The 25,246-nt window shown below is 31.9% G+C and overlaps 1 protein-coding gene across 1 annotated transcript; it reads left to right on the top strand.

The window, feature by feature from the left end:
• The first annotated feature begins 18,387 nt into the window (after window positions 1-18,387).
• On the top strand, window positions 18,388-21,233 carry LOC139525963 (uncharacterized). The gene is made up of 3 exons (XM_071321154.1): window positions 18,388-18,695; window positions 19,190-19,342; window positions 20,355-21,233. Exons 1-3 carry the CDS (start codon window positions 18,401-18,403, stop codon window positions 20,393-20,395), a joined length of 489 nt encoding a protein of 162 aa, XP_071177255.1. The 5' UTR covers window positions 18,388-18,400; the 3' UTR covers window positions 20,396-21,233.
• The last annotated feature ends 4,013 nt before the right edge of the window (window positions 21,234-25,246 follow it).

Raw genomic sequence — 25,246 nt, 5'->3', positions numbered from 1 at the left:
GAGTATTCGATGTTTATTAACATAATTATCTTAAATAAACATCTGAACCCGTTAGTAGCCGAGAGGTTTCATGAATGTGTTGATATCATTCACACATGTAAGATTTCAATGAGGTGTTCAATTCTCAGTAATGGCATATTTAAAATACGAAATTGAAAGTAAGTGTTTAATTTAATTTCGTTAGTGAACAAAAATCAATAAAATAGGTATTTCAAGCTTTGTGAAATTAGACATACAATGGAAACATAAATTGAATATAATTTGGTGAGCTCATTTCAGAGACAATTTCAGGAAGCGTTGATTCTAGAAAAAGAATCCACGTCAAATTAATAGGTTGAAGTCACGACAATAGTATAATCATGAATATTATTGCCTGTAAATTAAAAAAATCAAATGTTTTACTCAAGACATACCTAAGTTGTGTATATACATTTGTTCTCCTAGTTCCCATATATAAACATATAATAACTCCAAATAAAACTGCCACTTGCAAAATGTTTTTAACATCAAATATACTGAAATAAAAGCACAGTTTATTAATTCTAAATGTTCACATCTGATTTGTTTTGATCACCCAAACAAGTTGAATAATTTAACTAAGGCTTCAAGGAATATTGCTCATCTTACAATATTGACATGATATAACGCATATATTTGTATTAAATGAAAACTTGATATTCATCTTTATATAGTAGTATTTAGACAATAAGCGAACTCAGTGTGAAAGTGCTAAAGAAGAATTTTCTTTATACTAAGAAATAAACATGTCAGAAAGTTTAGTTCCGTTTTAACAAGTCACGAATTAATTCATATCAAATATCCCCAGTAAACCAATTATCATTACTTTATGTTAAAACATTTTTATCCGTATAAAATATGGAATACAATGATCTACTTTCATAATCATATTGTAAATTCCAGTATTTATTTATTGTTTCAGTTGTTAATTTTGTAAAAAATCCACGTTTGTGTCATCAAAATCATTTCAATTTAATATAACATACATATGTTGCATTCCACAAATACCTTTTACCAAAATGGGAATTGCAATCCCTAATCAAAATTACATTATAAGTGAACCCTTTTTCACCACAGAAATTCAGGGAAAGAATGTTTAGTAATTTGGTGTAACACCGCTCAAAAATTCTAAGTTGTTCACTGTTGTGTTAAAAATATACATTTCGGTAAGAACATTGGCACATTGACTTTCTTTAGAACCTAGATTAGCTATCTCTGGAGCCCTGAGTGCCTTGTCAATGGTTCGCACAACTTACAAACATTGCTCAAAGGAACGCTGAGTCCATAATATTAAATATTCAACTGGACGATAAATTAAGATGAAGTCTAGAGCCTGACAATTATGCCCAAACATGTTTCCATAGGAAACCTTTTGTCCTACATTTAAGAACTAAAAAACAGTAAACAAAATATACCAGAATTCTACCCAAGTGTAAGAGATAAACCAAAACGACATTAAGTATAAAGGTTGCAAGTTTGAATTACTAGCTGCAAATTGCCTAAGTTGTCAAAACTTGTGATTTTGTGCAAGCCACATATTCAATACATTATACAATGCAAACTGATAAAAACTGTGAAATAGATTATCAGTGTTGATATACTTACATTGCATATACACTTAGTCTATCTTTATTTTTATCTGAAAAAAAAATCAAATTGTCAACATGAAGGCAAAACATGATTTATATGTAAAAACTGACACATAAACTTTGTTAGTCTTGTATGATTTTTAATTCAGATTCTGCTTTTTGGTCGGGTTGTTGTCTCTTTGAGATATTCCATATTTCCATCTCAATTTGATAATCATTTATTTGTTTTGGAGATAAGTATGACGTCCGTTTTCATTGAACTAGTACCCCTTTTTTCGTTTTTGATTTTGTTTTGTTTTGAGGCATGCTGAATACCGCCCCTCTGGGTGCGTTATTTTCTCGCTGTACTGAACGCCCATTGGTGGACATCAATGTTTTCAACCCTTTGGTCGAGTTGTTGTCTATTCGACACATTTCCTCTTTCCCTTATCAATTTTATAAGAGTAAAATAAACAGAATCACATGCAGTCTAACAGAAAGTTACCTAAGCTGTATTTGGCAAAACTTGTTTTGGAATTTTGGTTCTCAATGCTCTTCAAATTCGTACTTTATTTGGCTTTTTTAAATTTTTTTTTTATTCGAGCGTAACTGATTAGTCTTTACTAGACGAAACGCGCGTCTGGCGTAAATACAAAAATTAATCTTGGTTTCTATGATGAGTTTATTTACATTAATGCACGGTGATAAGGTAAAAAAAATCATTCATAATCAAATAAATGCAAACGTTGTTGATTTGTTACCAGTAACTAGAATAAAAGACATATTTGTGTTATTTGAATGGAGTCGTGAATAGAGGTAACATCAGCAAATTTAAAAAAAAATCTTTTCACAAAAAAAACATTTTCTTGCTGATATCCTAAATAACCTTATTTATCATAAATATCTTACTTTGTAACTTTGATTTATCTTGCTCATCTCTTCCTTCCTCATAGACATGCTCAGAGTTTGTGTCAAATGTTTCTTCTTTTAGCAATAGCTTCTTTTCACCGACTTTAGCCCCATATGTACATGAATAATTGCGATTTATGTCCATCTCAGTAAGGTTTCTGATGACAAGAGTAAAACCGTCTTTTTTCAATTTCCCTGAGTATTTCTCATTTTGAAAATCTTTAACATCTATTGCAATGGTTCGAAAGTCTTTACTATCATAATCCCAAATAACCCATCCTGAATATCTAACACAACAGGCAGCAATTTTACAATGAAGTGTTAATATTTGTCCATAAGCTGTGACTTTATTATCTACTTTCCATTCTGCCTCATCTGGAAAAAAACCCAAAGTACAATTACAAAGAGTTAAGGGGTATTTCTACAACTTCTAACGCTTAGATAGCCTCTCACTAACACTGTCAAATATACTTTTAACCAAAAAAGTAGAAAATTCATATCAATAAAACGGCAGTCAAAAATAAAAATGTTCTCCCTGGTGGTCCTTGAATAAAAATATGCGATACTCACGAATCCTTTTGTAGCAAAATTTAAACTAACCAAATTTCTGTCAGTCCTTTTCTTGATTTTGTTGCTCAAATCTTTCGGACCACCACTTTTCACGAACTGTACGAGTTATTTTCACAAACATTTGACAACCTTCTTAGTACAATCATGGTCAATGCTCCATTTTGTAAAGACTTTACTGCTTTCAATATACTCTTCTTTAAATTGTAATTGTATTTACATCATAAAAATACTAAGATGTAAACTCCCTAAGCCAAAGTGAGTGATCTAAGAGCAGTTTGACTTTTCTTTTCCCAAGCTCTCATTGGTCATTACAAATAGTAAACATCTGTAAATCGCACATTGATAAGTCCTCATTTATCTAAAATTCATTCTTGGCTTTCAAATGTTCAACAAAGCTCTACGGATTAATCGAAATTATTAAATGTGATTTTGCATTTAATAGCACTTGGTTGATAACAGCTGGTGGTAAACTGCTAGTCCCAGATTATATATGTAGGACTCTAAAGTTCGATGGTACTCTAAAGTGCGATGATCACGCTAAAGTGCGATGATCACGCTAAAGTGCGATGGTCTACGCTAAAGTACGATGGTGTTTCACGCTAAAGTGCGTTGGTTGTTTGTTCGCTAAAGTACGATGGTGTATCACGCTAACACTACAAACCATTAAAGTCTGAAATGGCCTATATCTGTACTCGACTGTACTGATTTTTACTCGACCAGTCTGAATTGGTCTGACTTTTACTTGACATTACTCGACCCCAGTCTGAACCATACTTGACTGTACTGAATCGTACTTGACCCTTATTTTTGCCGTTGAAAATAGTCTGAACTATTACTCGACCAGTCTGAAACAGTCTTAACCCATTCTCGACATGTACTCGACCTATTTTTCCAGTCTAAACCATACTTAACCAAAGGTCTGAACAATACTCGACCAGTCTGAACCATACTAGACCAAAAAAACTGTACTTTTTTAACTGTTAAAATAAATTTCTTTTTAACTGACATATATAACAACAGCCAACAAAATTTATAAAAAAATTTAACCTTATAAAAGAAATATATCTCTGATTATATTTAGGATAAAAAAAATATATTGTATATAACTTGTATCAAAAAGGAATAAAATTAAATAAATAAATAATATTGTTTATCTGATTAGTGGTGAAATATGAATTATAACCTCTGCTTGGGGGCAAACTCATAAATAAGATCACACCTGGTCAGAGGTATTTAGTTCTAAATAACATTGATTCAAAATTGCAACATCCTGTTTAAATTAAATAACAAGGCCTTTCGAATATACATGTATGTACTAGATAAGTAATACACGAATTGAAGATAATAGGGCTTTCTTTTTACCTGTAAAACACACATGCACTGAGGTAATTAGAACATATTAAAGTACTTTATGTATGCCATGTTTATTTGACAAAAAAAATACTTAAATTAATTGAAAAAATATTATACTGTTACTTTGGAATACATTTCCTTTTTTAAAAAGGTTATCAAGGATTGCTATGGAAATTCTATTATCATGATTATATTAAATTCTTGGTTTAATAAAATAAAACATTTAAGCTCTCATTTTTTTTTTAAATTCATTAAGTTGTTTTATATACTATTTTATATATATCTTAATAAAAAAAACATTCACTGCATAATTGCCTGAATTCAACTGACACCATAAATCTATACTAGGCTTAAGTCAATGGTGAAAATAGTCCAGTTACCATAAATTACTTCCGAAATATTCATAAAATTTTGAAAAGTATTGAAAATATTAGTCACAATTCATTTTTTTAGATTATTTGCAGCTTGTTTTATTCATATTTTAAAAGTTGATATATATTATTATGTAAGTGTTGATTAATATTATATTATGATTGATTATTGTGAAATTTTAATTTCAATACTGTATTGAATACATTTTTAATTTCAAGTTGTTGTTCAAATTTCATTTGAATTAAAAAAAATCCTAAAGTGATAAAATTCAGTTGATAGATACAAATAATAGGTCTAGGTTGGTTAAGACTTGGTCGAGTATGGTTCAGACTAGGTCGAGTATGGTTCAGACTAGGTCGAGTACGGTTCAGACTAGGTCGAGTACGGTTCAGACTCGAATAAAATGGTTAAGTACTGGTCAAGTACACATTCAGACTGTTAAGTATGGTTCAGACTACAGTCGAGTATTATCAAGTAAATCTCAGACGAATTCAGACTGGTCGAGTAAAAATCAGTACAGTCGAGTACAGATATAGGCCATTTCAGACTTTTAATGGTTTGTAGTGTAAAGTGTGATAATCCAAAGGATAAGATTCGAAGTATTAAGGCATAGAGGTTTAAAAAGACTTTTTGCAAAATCTATTATGCTAAGATATAACAAATGTGATATGCTTTATAATATACCGGTAGGCGTAAGTAATTGTTTCTAAATTAACAAGTCCGACCAAGTTATAATTGCTATAAAGGTTAATTATGTTTTGCTAATATTATAATTCATGTAAAATAATTTTTTAACAATTCGGAGCGTATTGAATATTTGGACATTTGGTGTAAATTGCCGTTAACACTAATGTTACAACCTCCCTTACATTTGTTATTGAAAATTAAAAATCCCTAATTCGTTCATTGTCGGAAAATGCAACATTTATTTGCATAAGCTTAAATCTAAATGCGAGAGAAATGCAATGTTTGCCGAGCTTTCTCCCTTTCCATATTTTCCTATAATATACAGTACGAACTTATGTTTTAGCAGACAATTTATAGTTAACGCATGAAAACATGTATCTCTATTCTACTGACGTTACTTTTCATTAAAATCGACCGCATCACAAAGTAAAGTGCCACATAAACAATAATTCGAATGTATCCGTTCGCTTCAAATAGAAGCAGGATAAGTATGCGTATACTGTTTTGTATTTATATAGTAAAATGGTCGACTGTAGGACACAAGTCCTTTTTCCAGCACTCGAAAAAATAAACATTGTGATTCAGCCGACAAAAAACGGTTACATTCAATCAATTACTCGTAAGTCATGGACATATGGTGTAAAAATTGTTAATCAAATATTCCTAATCTATCTTCCGGTATGTTCATTTTTAGTTTGTATAAACAACTGTTAACGTCATTATCGTACTACGTGTTTACGTCTATATTTGCCCGGACCATCGCATTTTAGCGTAGGGAACCACGTACTTTAGCGTAGACCATCGCACTTTAGCGTTACCATCGTTCTTTAGCGTCCCCATCGCACTTTAGAGTCCTACATATATACCGGTAAAAAGTCAGTAATTCTTTTTAAATTATCTGATATTAAAATTAGAAATTAAGGTTCTAGCGCCCTTACTCAAATTCATAACTTTAAAGTTTTTTAAGTTTTAAGTTTAATTTCAACACTTTTTTTGTTGCATACATTGTTTTGTGATTGCTGATTTCTCTCTAAAGTGATTTGAGGTTTGCAACTGAAATGCTTCGATCATTACATTTTCAGAAAAAAAGCATGCCAAAGAATGTAAACACAGTATTTTCATTTATGTTGAGTTCAGAATTTGAAAACATTATCAAACTTCAGTTTTTACCTCATATATAAGTCATTATCCTCGGCTTAGTATATATCTAGGATTTATATTGGTTAACGCACGTCGTTACAAAACCCATAGCCCCTGGGTGTTGCTAACTCATATCCCCGGACGTTGCTAACCATTATCCGGGGAACTTCACACACGTTTTCCTTAGTTCAATGATTGCTCCTTGTGAAATATTGAATTCTGTAGATTATTCATGATGTTTGTAATTAAATATTAAATTCATTAACGATTTTGTCCTATTATGCCGATCATTTACACTCATTTAATTAAATGCATCACTTGACTGCTACATTTTCAAGGAATGGGACTACTGACCTAGCTATGCAAATGACACACGTTGACGTCACACCATCTATGACGTTACTCTCACAACATTGAGCGCCAAATTTGACTCAATCTAGTTTCTCTGTCTCCGTATAAAAACGTCTTATATTTGACTACCTGTAGGGTTCTACCGAAGGTAGTACCCTACACCCCGTAAAAAATATGTAAAAATTTCCAAATTTCAATAATTCTTTAGATAATGAAAAAAAACGTTGTTTTCACGTTACAGTGTGTACCCGAATTTCCATAAAACTCGATTCGGACTAAGACCCAATCTCATTAAAATCCGATGTTCTGATACGCTACCCTGTTAGTGGAGGGTAGCGTATCAGAACATCGGATTTTAATGAGATTGTACTAAGACCGGGGATTAAATCGTTATCTACGTTTCCGTAGATATGGGTATTTTAAAACCCTTCAATACCCTGTACACCCTTCGGCTACGCTTCATGGTGTACTGGGGTACTTCAGGGTGTTACAATACCCATATCTACGGATATGAACGTAGATAACTTATATTATGACACTTAACTCTGAACCAGTGATAACATACTTCTTGCTACGCTACGTTGCTTATTTAGCAAAGCAAATATGCAATACAGATATTGTTACGTTAAAAACAATAAAAAAAAAAATCTAAAATAAAGACTTACCTCTAGGAATCGATATTCCCTTTATCATGTGTATAGAAAGGAATAACATCGTGAAAATAACCGCTATCATCTTTAATGTTACAGCTTATTCTGAAATGATACGGTATCAATTATTTTCGAAATTATAAAACCAAAGCATCGAAGGTACTGAGATTCAGTTTTCAGCTAGTCAGATATTTTTTCCTGATTCAGATTTTAATATCTTATTTCATTATGCAAACATTTCAAGACAAACATCTTTAACCTGAACAGACATCGGAATTTGGGATATGTTATTTTGGAATAAGATGTAGAATTCCTCAATATTGAAGAACGCCTACATAGTGTAATGCAATACGAATATGTGTTCGTAATAGCAGATCAAAGAAGTCACAAATAGAGAATAAAAGTGTAAAAGAGGGACAAAAGACAACAGAAGGACATCCAAACCCTCATATCTTGACTTACATTTAGAAATTGACAATGAGGATCGGTAGAAAACAAAACTTTACGACAAAATAGATGATTTCAGCTTTCCAATTGTGAACTTTCCATTTTTAAGTAGCAACATTCCAGCAGCACCTGCATACGGGGTATTTATTCCCTAATTGATACGATATTCCCGTGCTTGCATTTCCTATCATGATTTTCTTGATAGAGGGTTGCTGCTCACAAGGAGTCATTAAACCAAGAGTTCCAAATGGAGAAGTTGAAATCATCCCTACGTAAATTTGTTGATTGACCGTTATGGAATAACCGTTTCACAAATGATATCGGATATATTTCTTACGTCGTAACAACAATCACCTTTCCTTTCATGAAGGTGACCCACCGAATTAGACTATTTACCGGATTTGTTATAACATAAGCAACACGACGGTTGTCACATGTGGAGCAGGATCTGCTTACTCTTTCGGAACACCTGAGATCACCCCTAGTTTGGTGGGGTTCGTATTGTTTATTCTTTAGTTTTCTATGTTTTGTCATGTGTACTATTGTTTGTCTTTTTCATTTTTAGCCATGGCGTTGTCAGTTTGTTTTTAGATTTATGAGTTTGACTGTCCCTTTGGTATCTTTCGTCCCTCCTTGAGTGTAGATTTGTGGTCTGTAACATCGTAGTCTCATATGATAATTAAATATGCGATTTTCAGCAACAGCACCAAAACATAAAAGTATTAACTGAATAAAGGGTGTTCATTCTTCATTCAGACAATACAAATAAAAAATACATTTCCTGTAATCCAATATACCTCCACAAGTACTTTATACAGCCTGGTAAATTGTGACTTACTTTGGGAGGAGTTTGATACACAATTGTGTAGATAAATCAACTAGATTTACAACATAACAAGTTTTAATGAGATAAACAACCATGCAATTGAAATGTAACGGAAGTTCGCGATCAGGTGAAATGTTAAACGAAAGTGCAATCGCTGAAATTTCTCGCTTTCTGTACTAATCATTCCCTTTATGTTGATATTTAAAATTTGATATTTTGATAATGACTGAACAAAACACTTTATCATTTTGCCCCTAAAAGCAGTAATCAAATACTTCTGTTATTTTAAAAAAAGGTTATGGGAATCTGAAATTCAGTCATCAAAGATAGATGGTCTATACAAGGATGAAGATTGGTCTAACAAATATAAATGTGTGTGTGCTCATCTTACAAAGGATTTTGCATTTTTGCATCCTAGAAAAGGTCTTCAAAAGTAAAACGAGAGAATATCGGATACTGGGTGTTCAATAACTACTTATCCACGACAATGAGGTGAATAAAATCAACATTTTGCATTCGAATTCATGAACCACGAGTCCCTTCGTAAATTTTACTGACGTTATCACGAGTAGGTATGACCTTTTATTTACAAATCGAATTATCATATGTGCGTTTGAAACGATTGGAACATTATATGCAATAGATTCGGATTTTGCTGTACCCTCGCAGCTCTTTTTGGGTGCTTAGCATATCGATGAGATGCACGTAAATACAAAAATAATAGAAAAATGGGCCTCCCTAAGTAAGCCAACCATAAAATGTTCGTATGTCATTAACTGATGTGAAATGTACGACTCGCAGTAAATGATTAATTATAAACAGTCATAAAAAATGTTATTTTTTGTGTAAATAGAACTTACTATCCAGACAGTAAATTTGTAGAAGATTCAGTGAAAAAATTAGACAAGTGTTATTTGATGGCTAATAAGTAACGAGTTTCTAATTTCCTGTTCTTTTAATGTCATGCACGGTTATCCGATACTTTGGTAGGCCTGTTTCGATCGATTTCCTCAACAAAAGGAGACGTGTTAAACTAGCATGTTATCCATTGTCATCAAAATTATTAAATTCATAATATCATTATATTTATCTTGCAATAATAATATCTCACTAATAGTTATCAAAGGTACCAGGATTATAATTTAGTAAGCCTGACGCGCGTTTCGGCTACATTAGAGCATTTGATATAAATTCGAAGTTTCTGGAATAAAGTTAGGGTTATAGTGTTCTGTTTTTGTGCGTATGTGTATCTTGTGTGTGTGAGCGTTGTAAGCGTATGCATGTATTTTTATTTAGGTAATTAAATTATGAAACTATATTAAGGCACTTTGTCTGCTTCCTTTGACTTCTAACATAATGATAAATATTGAATATAATGAATACTTTTACAAGTAGTAGGATCAATGTTGTTGTAGGTTAGAAGAATCTCTTAAAAAAAATTAAAATTACTACAGGCGTCAAATGAAACGTATGTTTTTCACCGGAATAATTTATCTCAAATAATAAATAGGCATTTTTTTAAACGACTAACTTTAAGCGGCTTTCAACGTTTGCTGCAAACGCATTATCTGCACTCCCACAGTAAGGCGCCTTATCAAATCAAACCAAGTAACTTGACGATGAAAGGGGTTTATAACAACCGTGGCTTTCCATGAAAATTGAACGATCAGTGAAATTTGAAACTTAAGAGGTAACTAAACAATATTTATACTATTAGGAAAAGCTCTATACAGTGGTATATGATAATTTGAAACGTAAGTAAATAAAATTATGAATTTGCATAAAAAAGGGATGAAAGATACCAAAAGGACAGTCAAACTCATAAATCGAAAATAAACTGACAATGCTTGGCTAAAAATGAAAAAAGACAAATAGACAAACGATAGAACATATGACACAACATAGAAAACTAAAGAATAAGCAACACGAACCCCACCAAAAACTAGGGGTGATCTCAGGTGCTCCGGTAGGGTAAGCAGATCCTGCGCCACATGTGACACCCGTCGTGTTGCTTATGTTATAACAAATTTAATAAATAGGCTATTATAGTAATTTTGAAAAACGATTTTATCCGAAAAAAAATTACATTAATGTAAACATTCATAAGATTGTCAATTCTATCCCAAATTTGTCAACTAAAACCGAAAAAGACGTAGAAATATCTGAATTTTTGGTATTTGAGCAAGTGTAAAATCATTTGTTCCCCGGTCTAATGCTATACCGACCAGAAACTATAAAAATGTATGACACTACAGAGACAAAGGTCAATAATTTCCGTCAGTTCTACAGGTTTAAAGAAAGTAAGACAACATTAAAACATGAGGGAAAATACAAAAACTATGACATCTTGTGTTTTAGAAATTGAAATTTCAGTTAAGTTAAGTTATTTAATATTAAGTTATTTAATATTATACAAATCAACCTAAGTTGCACGGGATTCGAACCGTTGCCCGGTTTGATTGCATTGATATCCGCATCGTAAGCGAGAGCCTTATCCCCACTGTTACCGGGGTTAACTCGTTGCTGCCCCACACGCCAATGGGCGTAATGGGCAGGTGGCGTGACCAGGGTTAACATTATCAATTGGCAAATCAAGCCATTTAAAGTGTACTTTGAAAATGATTGAAATATATGAAATAATTCACTAAAAATCTTGATAAAACTAAAGGGGGGGGGGGGGGGGTGGTCTCAACACTCGCAGGTGCGTGTAGCTCACAGCTTGATGATATGAGGGAGAGTAAATGTGTTTTATAAATCACAAGTCTACTACAAATAATAATGCACACTTTTTAGAATTTCGTCAATTTTTCGTTTTTGTACCTTTTCGCATGGACTGGCTCATATAGTATTTAAACATGTTTTGCCTCTCATATTATAAAACACAAGTGCCTGTTAATATTCGACTAAATATCCACATCCCGATATCGGAAGGTAAATAGGCTAGTTATACATACACAGATAAGTCAATTTAAATAAATCTATAGCAAAACAAAATTATGCAACCGGGGGTAGACAACCGTGAAATCAAAATAAAACTCTGGATGACATTTAAAAAAAGGATAGCTAAGTACATTGTGTTATGATATGAATTTTCCCCCGGAGACAACTGCATGTAGACAAGTATGTGTGAGGCGTCCAAATACAAAAAATCACTCCGGACCGAGCTCCGGACATACAATATGTATCAAACAGGTATTACTGTAATAACTGGCCAAACGGGTGTCTTTTACTTTGCTGCCACCACCTGTGTTTACAGGTACACAGGGAACCTCAATAGACTAGAATAAGCTAGTCTAAAACAGAGAATGGTTTAAACACGGGTGTTCTTTATATTACCAGACCAACAGGGTTAAAATACTTCTGACACATTAACTTCACTTTATATTTAACAAGAAACTCAAATTGCGAGAACAATATGGGTAAAGAATATTCAAATACGTAATAGTCTGTGTATCTAAACGCACTTTCTATCGTGCAGTTTATAGAACAGCATTACACTGTAAAATAGAGGCTGCACCTCTATAACCTGGAATCGCATATAAACTAACACTCAAGAAGTGGAAACTTCCAGGGCAGTACCATCAGATTATTCCACAAATGAATATTATCTATCTGACAATCGAATAGTCTCTTGTCTCGGTCTAACAAGAAGATCTATTCTCTCACGAGACAGTGTAATGACAACAATCAGAGACCAGTTGGACAACTATGGTGTATTATGTGTTTTCAGCAAGGAAAAGTAAGATAATTGAGAGCATAAAGATATTTTATCAATTAATTCACGAATTGTTCAGTAAACAATATTACACAGTTTTTATCTAAATTATTTGCTACAGTGTTCAACCAACTATTAAATATGCTATAACGTTAACATATATTATATCTATGCCATCTTCTAATAAATTATACTTTAAAATTAACAGGACTTTGTTATATTATCTAATAGACTTCAGCCTCCTGGAGTAAGCACAGGAAGCAAACTTCAATCACTGAGACTGAGAGTATTTAAACAGTAATTATTTTAGCTTCTTACAATTCTTAGCCTAACAAATATACAGAATTTACAAATATTCTCTCTGAATGCTGGAAAATCTCAGCAAACAGGATACTTAACCAAATGTCCTTAACAAAATGGGAGGGGAAAAGGGGAATGGGGAAGGCATGTAACTTTAATCCGTTTACCTCAAAGAAACAGGTTAGCAAATGAAAGCTAGCCTGAATAAATAGACCAGCTATTTATATGTACATGTACAATTATATTAAATCCATTTTTGATTCTGATCTAAGTACTAGAATACTAGACTTATATACAGAAAACGTCCAAAAAGTTCTAAACTGCAGTAAAACTGCTTAGCCCCACAGGACGCAATGACGACTGGACACAATTACGAACGATTTCCAATGTTTGCCCTCTGAGATCATATTTATTTATATTTAACAAGAAATGTTTTTATAAATAAAAATCCTATTAAAATTACCTTGTTTTCATGATAATACAATTTATGTGCAAAATCTGACAACATCTTTGTAGGTCTGACTAAGGAGGAAGAGCCCCTGACAAACAGGTGCAAGCTTTTTATACCCCGATGAAGCTATCGGGGTAACGAACGGTTCTTAACGGGGAAACGAACGGGGAACTGTGAACGGGCCTGACAAGAACGAAAATAATCCCCGATAACTAGAATTAAGTACATAAAAACGTAAACAACATGTTTACGAAACACAAAAATCATCTTAATACAATTTACAATCCTTATAAATAATGTTTTAATACAATAATCTTGTAATAATCGATCTACAACCGCTATAGTATTCATACACTGTTTTACGCTTGTGGTACATAAAGTTCACCTGAGGTTTCACACAGTTCACCTCATTTGCATAATCAATACACACAAATCATTGTGCCGGTAATGGCGACTGAAGTGAAAGTGAAAGTTAACTACATAAGTTATCTCAATTATACAACAATAAAAATGGTTTTACACTTGGAAAACGGATTACATAGAACACTGAAAGCATAATGAATTGAAATAAAAAGGTGAGAACCGGTGTCAAACTTTAAAATAGCCCAAAATCGAATCATAGCCGATAACAGGTGCTTGAATGAAAATATACATGTTTTCCAAGGAATTTCGCTTGGCCAAGTCATTACATTACAACATGTTGGTAAAAGGCGAATAAAATTTAATGAAATTCAAACTTAATATCCTTTAAACCAGACTAATTTATGTCTACTTTACAAAGTTATTTTTTGAAAAGAAAAATGCCATATTTCAAATTAATATCTTCATTCTTCTATATAAAACTTTACCGTACCTCTTTATGATAATTGGACCTTCGTGAATCTGTTAACTGGTTAATAACGACTGCTTATTCATTATTTATAGAAGCAGACTGAACTTCCTACACAAAATTGACACCAGGGGTCCTTCACTTTAAATGCTAGAATAGTGCTTTCTGATTGGAGAGTATTTTTAACTTCATATTATCAACCGTTGATATATTTAAAGAACATAAGGTATTTCCTAGTCAAGATCTGGCCTCAGTGACTCATTTAAATTTTTGTTTTTTATTTATTTTGTTGTCACTGAGTCCAGCTCAAGTACGAAAAATGTATCACAAATGGTAAAACTTGATAAAATAAACAAGTTGCATACCTGAAATGCTTGTATACTATATGGAAACTCATCTTAAGGTAGATGGGGTGTCTAAATTATACAAATACAAATATTTTATTGGCACAAACACAATTACAATAATTGGCAAAGGCCCATATTACAGTGCATTACAACAATGAATACAGCATACAGTTATTAGTATTTAAATATGTTATAATTAAGAAGCTAAAATCTCGTTTCTATACATCAGACATTTATATATATAAGAACTAGTCACTTTCAGGACTTTTAAAGAATTACTATTAATACATCTATTAATATTTAGCTGATTTTCACTACAACATGTAGGAAGTATATTTAATATCGTATTTTTAAAGTTAAATCTATAGTTTGAAAAAATTTCACATTTCAGTAAAAAGTGATTTTCATCTTCTACCTCACCTGATTTATATACATTACAAACTCGTTCGTCAGTGGCTAAACCTAAATATCGCCCCTTTTCAATAGCAAGATTGTGTGCACTCAATCTAACTTTACACAGAGATGACCTTTCTAATCTATTACTTAGAACATCAACATAAGAACTACGCTGCTTTGAATTATGAAATTGTTGATAAAATTTTAGTTTTGATGAATCATGAATTTTTGATGATTGATCCTGTGTGCACTGATCAATCACTCGTTGTTTAATACTTGGTAGATATTGTTTAATAGAAAAGTTTCCCCCAGCTAGGTTTAAAAATCCTAGATTGTTAAAAATAGAATAAAGTTTCTTTGTCCAGGGGTTATTTTTTTCAGTTGCCAGAAAAACTTTGGATATAAGTGTGTTTTCAGACCTTAAAATATGATCATAAAACTTAATACAAGAAAATGATATTTTTGAGCATAACAGTAGCCTGCAAAGTTCAGCTCTACAAGCAGCATTAATTGCTTTACAATGAACACCTAGAATTTCTTTTATGAATTTCATATGGAATTTTTCCAAAATGGAATTGTCTCCCGAATTATCAAAAACACCCCAAATCTCACTACAATACAGCAATATGGGGCTTACTAATGAATCAAATAATTTTTCTAAAAGTTTACAAGGATTATCCAATCCAATTGTTTTCTTAATCTTAAAACATGCTTTCCTAGCTTTTTCCATTAGTAAGGATACAGCCAAGTTAAAGTTGCCATTACACTTTAACATTATTCCCAAGTAGCAATATTTGGAGACAGTTTGTATGACATTATCATTATAGAAAAACTCATTTAGATATGTTTTACCATTAGAGTTAAATACTAAAACCTTTGATTTTGGAACATTAACCTGTAGCTTCCAATTCGAGCAATATGTACTAAGAGTATTGAGACTGGCTTGCAAACCAGTTTTGCTTTCTGATAGTAATACAATATCATCAGCATATAATAAACAATTTACAGACAAATCACCAACTCTAACTGGTTCACAGCTACCATTGAATAAATCTTTTACAACATCATCAATAAAAATATTAAAAAGTGTGGGGCTTAAAACATCACCTTGTTTAACACCGCGCTCTGAAGTGAATGCAGTACTAAGACCATTTGAAAATTTAATTCTAGTGGTAGTATTTTCATACATTGCAGAAAAAATATTAAAAAGCTTTTTAGGTAAACCTGATTTCAAAAGTTTATAAAATAAGCCTACTCTCCATATGGTATCAAAGGCTTTACGTAGGTCTATGAAAGCAGCAAATACTTTCTTCTTTTTACTTTTATAGTGATCAATAATGCTTTTTAAAGAAAATATGTGATCAGCAGTTCTACAATTTTGTTTAAATCCTATTTGATATTGACTGATAAGAGATATGTTATTAACAAATTTCAGTAATCTTGAATGAATGACTCTATTAAAAAGTTTTCCCAAGTTAGAAGTGATAGAAATGCCCCTATAATTGCTAGGGTCCATTTTGCTTCCAGATTTGTGTAAAAGGACTTGGAAACTATCATTCCATTTAGATGGGAATTGGCCAATATTTAGAATAAAATTAAACAGCTTTGTGAGAGGATTTAATATAGCCTGACCTCCATATTTAAGCATTTCATTTGATACCAAATCCATTGCAGTACTTTTCCCATTTTTAAGAGCTTTGATAGACTTAATTATTTCATCTGTAGTGATATCTACGTCTAAAATGTTATTAGATGGATCATTATCTATATTATCTTTTAATTGCTGGAAATGTTCCATTATGGTTTTATGGAAACTACTACAGTTATCATCACTTTTGTTTAACTTTTTAAAGAATTGAACAAAATTGTCATGAGGTATGTCCTGAAAGGAGTCAGCATTGTCATGCATTTTATCCAACTTATTTAACATTGCCCAAAATGATTTTGGATTCTTTTCAATATTATCATTTATATCCTTACAAATTTTTTGTTTATACATTTTTTGTTCATGTTTACAAAGTCTTCTGAATTTTGATCTATATGTATAATATAATTTCCTATATTGTCCATTGAGTGGATTTTTATTAACTAGTTTCTCATAGCTTTTAACTGTATTTCTTAAGTCAGTACAGGAATGTGAAAACCATGGTTTCCTGTTTGATTTTTTCATTTTTTGTAAGGGCTTTTTATTAATGAATTTAGCTGATTGTTTAGCACAGTCTAGTAAAATTGAATTAAATGACTCAGTAATCGAGTCACTGTCATTAAAGCTTTTGGCTATAAAATTTGCCAATTTATTTTTAAACATTTGACTCTGTATATTTTCTGTGTATGAAGCAATTGCTTCATCAGTCCAAAGAAATTTACCCGGCAAAGAGTCTAGTTGGTGTGAATCACACGGCACTGATAAAAAATTAGCAAACATTGCACAACTAATTGGGCGATGGTTAGAAAGGGAAGTAAAATCATGAACTACAAAGTATCCTATTGAATCAATCAATTCTTCTGAGATAAGTGTGTAATCTACAACACTACTACCATTGTATGTTATACAAGTTGGTTGACCATTTAAATCGCCAATTGTTCGGCCATTTAAAATTCTGATTTTGGCTTCTTTGCACATATTTAATAATAATTTGCCACTATTGTTAGTGTGTTTGTGGTCAAGATTATTCCTTGACAATATCCTATCAGAATATATACCGTGAACAATTGCCGCAAAATGAGAAGATCAAAATTATTAGTTTAAACTTAGTTTGTTTACCCATGGAAATATTGACGACATTACAATGTGTTCATAGATCATGAAACGTCTCTGTCTGTTGACCAAAATAATCTTGGAAATCCGCGGTCATTAATTTTTTCGAAATATCAAAATACTCGTGTATAGTATGTCATGTATTTTTGCCAAAGATGTACGACAAAGTACGCCAATTACAAGGGGTACTTCACTGATATAATAATTATTTTGCATCACTCTTGTACTCTGAACAGTTAATTTGTTCAGATTCATAACATCAATAACCACGAATAAACTTATCCAGGATACAAACTAGGCGTCAGATATTGTAAAACAGAAACGAAAAATTGTCAACTGAATCAAACAAATAAAATAAAAGTACAAATTTGAGGAGCAATGAGGCCCAATAAAGAAATTTTTTGCCAAATACAGTCAATGTAAGTAACTATTGCTGGGATATAAAATCCTTATTTTCTTTCGAATAATTAAAAGTAATGTTATTATTCATGTCAACTCATATGTGTACCTTTTAATACCTCATAGTGATATATGGTATGTTTTATGAACTGTTGTTTGATTTTTAGTCGTTTCCGGTAGTTACCATATTTACCATGGCGTTGTCCGCTTGTTTCTGAGACTCACTTGGAATATTCCTTCTATATCTTTAGCTTTTTTTTCATAGAACTTTAATGATTTACTCATTCTTTTTTATAGGTTTAACAATCGATTTGATGGAGCCAGAAGTATCCGACTGTGTAAATCCGTCAGTAAAAATCGTCAGCAAATTCACCTCTGACGAATTACAGGCTGCTAGCAACGAAGTCACAATAATGCATGGTGGATTGCCATTGGCAACTTGTAAATCAGACAGTCTGACATGTACGACAGCAAGTGTGCTATACAACGTGACAATGGAGGCTACACGTGCAGTGCTGACAATAACGAACATGGATGCGTTTTATTATGGTCCAATATGGGGTTGCCGTGCTGGTTCCAAAGTGGCTTCACTTCAGCTAAAATACTTTCGTAAGTTTAACTTCTCTTATCGTTTTACTGTTAATGAAATCAAATACAGTTGTCATTCGGAGAATTAGTGCTCGTAAGTAAGTTTTGGTATATTATTGTTATCCATGTCGTAAACCACACAATGTCTTACTATAAAGAAAAAAACTTAATACTATTACTAGTATTCAAATTTTGAAAATGAACCATTGCAACAACAACAACAACAAAATAATTATACATGTATATGGAAAAAAATTAATTAAAAAAAATACTGTACTCCGAGAAAAATTCTGAAAGGAAAGTCCCTAATCAAATGGCAAATTCAATAATACAACACATAAAACGAATGGACAACAACTGTCAAATTACTGACTTGGTACAGGCATTTTCAAACGTAGAAAATGGCAGAAAGATTACAATTAATGAATGCTTTTATTTATGACTTTCATCAAAACTACACTGCAAATATAGACAAACACACTTATAAGTAAAGATGGTGTTATCTCATTGTATAGGAGCAGCAACAGAGAATGCTTCACAACATTTCCTGTCTCTTGGAGAAATAACTATAGTTGACCTGTTGACACTTTTTATAGTTATCGTTATACTACTGATACTGGTAATACAAGTCTTTTGCAGACGTTGCTGTCAGAAAAGAGAAGGAAAAGGTATTAATGTTTTGTGTACAGTTGTTGATCTTTTCATCATTTTTCGTTAGTTGCAGCCGTATTGTCAGTTTGTGTTTTATAAAACTTTGGTGTCATTTCTTTTAATACACTTATATGTTTGTGAGCTACCTTAAGTTTTCGTTACATACATCTTCAGATAAATAAAATCTGAAGAGCCTTGAAAACAAATAAAAGGCAATTTCCAAGATATTTTTTATCTTTTCAAGATATTTGATGGGCACTGAATATAGAACTTGTCCAGGACATTGCTTAAATAATTCCAAATTTTATAACAGTATATTTTGTTTTCATGCCAGTACACAAATACTGGCTATTGGGTTGGCAGAACACCAGAAGCACATGGCGCTGGAACCAAACAGTGTGAAGGCCAAATCTGACTCAAAATAAAAACAAAAATCCCGAAAAGTTGTGCCAAAAGGGGTAGAGTTGAGGCTATCATTAACTTGGGTAGAGAAAAAAAACTATAACGTTAAAATAAAAATGAGCAAAGTTTTTGAAAAAAAAAGTATGAATGAAAGGTTATGTAAACACGAAAGTTTGCAGTACAGGGCTGACGAAACTCTAAAGGATTAAATAATAAAATCACAAAAATACCGAACTCCGAGAGATTTCAAAACGGAAAGTCATTAATCAAATGGCACAATTAAAAGCTCAAAAACATCAAACGAATTGATACGTCGAACGGTGGAAGTGTACAGCGGACATAATCATGTTTGTTGTTTATTTGGCTTCCATTTTACTTTCGCTCAGACGGTTTATTGACACGTGGTATGGAATTTTTACAACTACAGCTTTCAGAGGAAAGACTTAAAATCAAACAGGAACACCCAATTTAAACTGTCTAACGTAAGTTTTATTGCATCACACGGACATTTAATATGTTTCTGCTATTTTGATCATCCACCTTAAAAACTTCAGATCAGCTATCCTCCGGGTCTTTTTTGTCTGGAAATCGGATTAATTATTCACATAGTTTTCTTATATTTTTTAGGTATGCTAGACGATCCACTGATGAACGGCGTAAAAGAATAATAAGGAAATATATTTCCTGTAACAGAATTTGAGTTTTGTTATTGTTATTGTTGTTTAATGGCTTACGAATATTTGGACACTGAAACAGTTTTACAACTGATTTGTTATGATCCTGATATTCGACTATATAAAGGTTGTTAAACCGCTTTATCAAGTAGTTGGGCAGCCTTGTTTCCAATTGAATGAATAATGGAGTATGTCGACTGACTCCCAGAATCGTTTTATTAAATCTAACTGGGGCTTTAATTTATTTTTACCCAAAGGTTGTTTAGCATAATAATTATGGTTGTGACTGAATATATGTTTTAGTACCTCTGCATTTACATTATCATGATTGTTTTTTATATATATATTCATACCAAATGTGTGGTATCAAAATAGTTCATTCATACAACAAAGCTTGCTCGCTCGAGGTTTGATTTCATTTGAAAAAAAGTTTAGTTAAATGGTATTTGCTTTTAAAAATGCATGTATTTAGTTCGTTCGTGAAATAAAAATTCATGATGACATGAGCTTCCACAATAAAATCCACATGTAAAAAAAACAACCTCAAAAGAAACTGTGATTTCATGATACATTTTTGTACTAACAAAAAATGGTAAATATAAGTATTGAATAGATGTAAGAAGATGTGATATGAGCACCAATGAGATAACTCTCCATCCAAGTCACAGTTTATAAAAGTAAACCATTACAGGTCAAAATACGGTCTTCAACTCGGAGTCTCGGCTCACACCGCACAGCAAGCTATAAAGGGCACCATAAATTACCAGTGTAAAACCATTCAAAGCGGAAAACCAACAGTCTATTCTATATAATAAACAAGAAAAGAAAAAAACTTATATGTATAATTATAAAACAATTTTTACATTTTGTACAAACAACAAAGTAAAAAACTTCTGTATGATGACTAACGATACCAATCCACTAAGCTTCAAATGATTATTACGATTGTAACATATTTATGTTTTTAGCATGCCCTTATAAATGTTAATTAATTCTAATACTTTCACTATATCATAACATGATTATACAAAACAACAAACATAATAAAATGACAATAAGGTCGAACGCACCTGGATGTATCACGGCAAACGGCAATGTGGACGAACGGACATTGATTTGTTCCGAATAGATACTCAATCAAGATTTAGGCTTCGTAATCAAAATACATATAAAAATAACTCTTTCTTCGGTTTTTGTCAATCAAAATATATATGATTGGATACTAATTATTTTACTTGTTTATGAATATCTGTTGTTGTTATGTGTTTATTTACATTATATACGTGTCCTCTATTGTAGCATTTTGTAAATGTTCTATTGTGTATTGAATGTGACATCAAATATCAATAAATTACACAAAAATAATGATTATTTCTTTATTTAAGTGTCACATACTTAAATGTATTTACAAAATTATATATAATAAAAATTGCACATTAATAAAATAAGACAAATACCCAGGCTTAATAGACTTTGAGACACTATATATACACATATAAAAACTATTAAAAAAATTCCTAAACGAAAATTGTAAAACGCAGTAAAATGTCAAAAATATTTAAAATTATTCGAAATTTTCACATAATAAATAAAAAACCACACTTTAAATAGAAACAACACACTTAAGTATGACGTAAAAAGAGGTTTGAATATGACTCTTGTTTTAACATAACGTCATGAATTCTGTGTACCTGACGTGCATAACGACAATTTACATTTTTCAATGATACTCGATTCTAAATAAAATATTGGTAATTTGTAATCAGAAAAAAAATCGATTGTTTTGGGGAATTGCTTCATACAAGGACAACCTTTACTTTATGTAAACATAGTAATTTATTTCAGAATTTTTATGAGTTCTCGAACATGTGATAGTAGTAATTTTGTGTTATAACTTTGTATGTCCAGGTACAAAGAGTAAGAAATGTTGGTTTCTTTGAGTTTATAATTTAGATAATTGTCCTATATTTCTTTGAGTTGCTACTAAGACATCTATTATTATGGTTTATTGCAATCGGGTCATTTATAAAGGAAAGGATGGTTGACAATAGTGGTTGATTGAGGCCCTATTGTATTGTTATTAAGATCGGTATCAAATGAAAAATCACAAAAATACTGAAATTCAAAATGGAAAGTCCCTAATCAAATGGAAAAATCAAAAGCTCAAACGAATGGATAACAACTGTCATATTCCTGCCTTGGTACAGGCATTTTCCTGCGTAGAAAATGTCGGATTCAACCTGGTTTTATAGCTAGCTAAACCTCTAACTTGTATAGCAGTCGCAACAAATTTCATTATATTAAAAATGTCACAAATCAGTCAACATTGTGTTATAATCTGAACCACAATAAAAACAAACAAATATTTAACAAAGAAGCACAAAAGGCATATATCAAATTTAAATTAAAATCTTATCGCGCCCCAATAAAACAGCAGATGTAGCTATTTACAGCAGAGCATGAGTAATTTCTGTCCAATGTACTACACACAAAGCAGCGAAAAATATATACAACAATATGTGTGGTATCGAATCCTCAGAAGAGAAAGATACTGAAGAAAGACCAACTCTCAGTATCTGGATTTAACTCCAAAACTTGGTTCTCCTAAGTAGCATACAATCTTTATGTCTTAAACTTTCGGGTTTTTCATGCATTTTCTGTTCACAGTTTCACAACAATCGTTCAAAAAGGTTAAACTGACTTTGTGAAAGTTTCAAACAATGTTAAGGGTTTCATTCGACAAAAATCTAGTGCATTTCTGCGAAAAGAAATCACGCGCAATTTTGTGAATAAAACGGGAAAGTAGACCCTTATGCGTTGTATTCGCGCATGTCTTTTGCGTACTAACCCAATCATTTTTATATCACATTATCAGCGAGTACACGTCAAAGGAAAAATGTACAAATTACCAATAAATGCTGTTTACAGGTAAAAACAATAAGAACATGGAGGCGTTATGCCTCCAATTTTGGAGTGAGCTGCAAAACCATTATAGTTAAGCAACTAGAAACATTTAAAACTTTCTCAAAATCGATTCCTACATTGAATTTCAGCTTAGACCGAAGTTGAGCATGATGACTGCTTTGGTGCTTAGTTGCATTATTTAGCTGTGTTTTCATTTTGACTAAAATGCTGAGCTGTCTGCTGCATTCTGCTTTTGCTGCTTTAGTTTAAGATTAATTTTGTGATATCATGTTGCTTGATATGTTTGTTTGCAAGCTGCATATTATGCTTATGATTCATTTATGTATTTATCTGTTTGTTACTCATGCATGACGTGTAGTAGTAAAGTGTTGTATACATGTGTGTATTGTCCATGTTTTACATGTATTGTTTTGACTAAAATTCACTGTATAGTTATAAATTATTTAATCATGCCCTTTAGGGGCATGTAAAATTTGCACATTCACTTTAAAGTGTATTTTGTACTATGACTATGACTATGACACCCACAATATTAGGGACTCAGAGGAATTGTATACATTTAATTAAATTTGGTTATAGAGTTTTCTACAGTTTATAAGGTGAAAACTATTTATTAACAGATCTGATATCAAAATTCTTACTATACCAGGACCATAATAACTCAATGAATTTTAACAATTTATTCACGGATGAATGACCCGAAAAGGGGGATTAAAAAGGGAGGGAATTCAAAAGAGTGGGGAAATATTATTTTGAAAACCCTGAATTGCTACCGAGCTCATTCTGATATTATTTACTTTATATATTTGTTTACAGATGTCTAAATGTATGATATTGTTTATTTGTAAGTATGTTAAAAAATCAGGAATGACATACCATCATTATATACTTAAAACATTTGACTGTTGGATAGAATTACATATTACACCTATTGAACTGTTCGATAAATGACCAGTTTGAAAATAGGTGCTCTTAACTGAAGGGGTCTGTCAGAGGTGGTGAAGAGAAGAGATTTTTTTCAAGATATAGGAAAAGATATGATATAAAAATATCGACATATACACATTGTACTAGGGAAAAATAAAAGTAGTGGGCACATGAGTGGGGGTATAAGGCATTCTTTACCTCTGGTTACAGCCGCTCAATTTTGATAAAAAATAGTTTTACATTTATTATTCACCAAGAAAAAAGGATCAGGAAGGCAATTTTATCATTCTAGATATGACCATTCAAGATTATCGACTCTCTCTTGTTGCAATATATGGTCCCAATGGGGATTCTCCAACTTTTTTTGAAAACATTATATCTGGTATAAAAAAAATAGCTCAATATTTATGGCAGGAGACTAGAATTTGATGCAAGACTTTGATAAGGACACCTCAAATTATATTTATAGTACTAAAAACAATATAAGAGCACATGATACAATTTTAGTTTTGATAGAGTCCCTGCACCTTGTTGATATATGGTGAGCGTTAAATCCGGATACAAAAAGATTTGAATGGCGTAGACCTGCGCTTAAGCAAAGCCGTTTTTTAATATTGGTCGGGTTGTTAGACAAGGTGATCCTTTATCTCCTTATATCTTTATATTATCTCTAGAACTTGTGAGTGTTGTACTTAAAAATAACCCAGATATAAATGGTATGAAAATAAATGATTCTGAGTATCTACTAAGCCAGTATGCAAATGACTCTCGTCTCTTATCAGACGAGAATGAGCAATCTTTAGAACATGATTGTATACTTTAGAAAAATTCTCGGAGTGTGCTGTACTAAGGGATTATTTTGATAAAACTGAAGCCATATGGATTGGGTCAAAGATTCACTCAAGGGATAAACTAACAACAACAAGAAATTTAAAGTGGAATTATTCAGGAAAATTTAACTTTAGGAAAAAAATTTGATATGTTCAGTGAAAA

This window comes from Mytilus edulis, chromosome 6 (assembly GCF_963676685.1).
Source record: "Mytilus edulis chromosome 6, xbMytEdul2.2, whole genome shotgun sequence".
Classification (NCBI taxonomy): Eukaryota; Metazoa; Mollusca; class Bivalvia; order Mytilida; family Mytilidae; genus Mytilus; species Mytilus edulis.
This window is presented reverse-complemented; position numbering and strand designations above follow the sequence as displayed.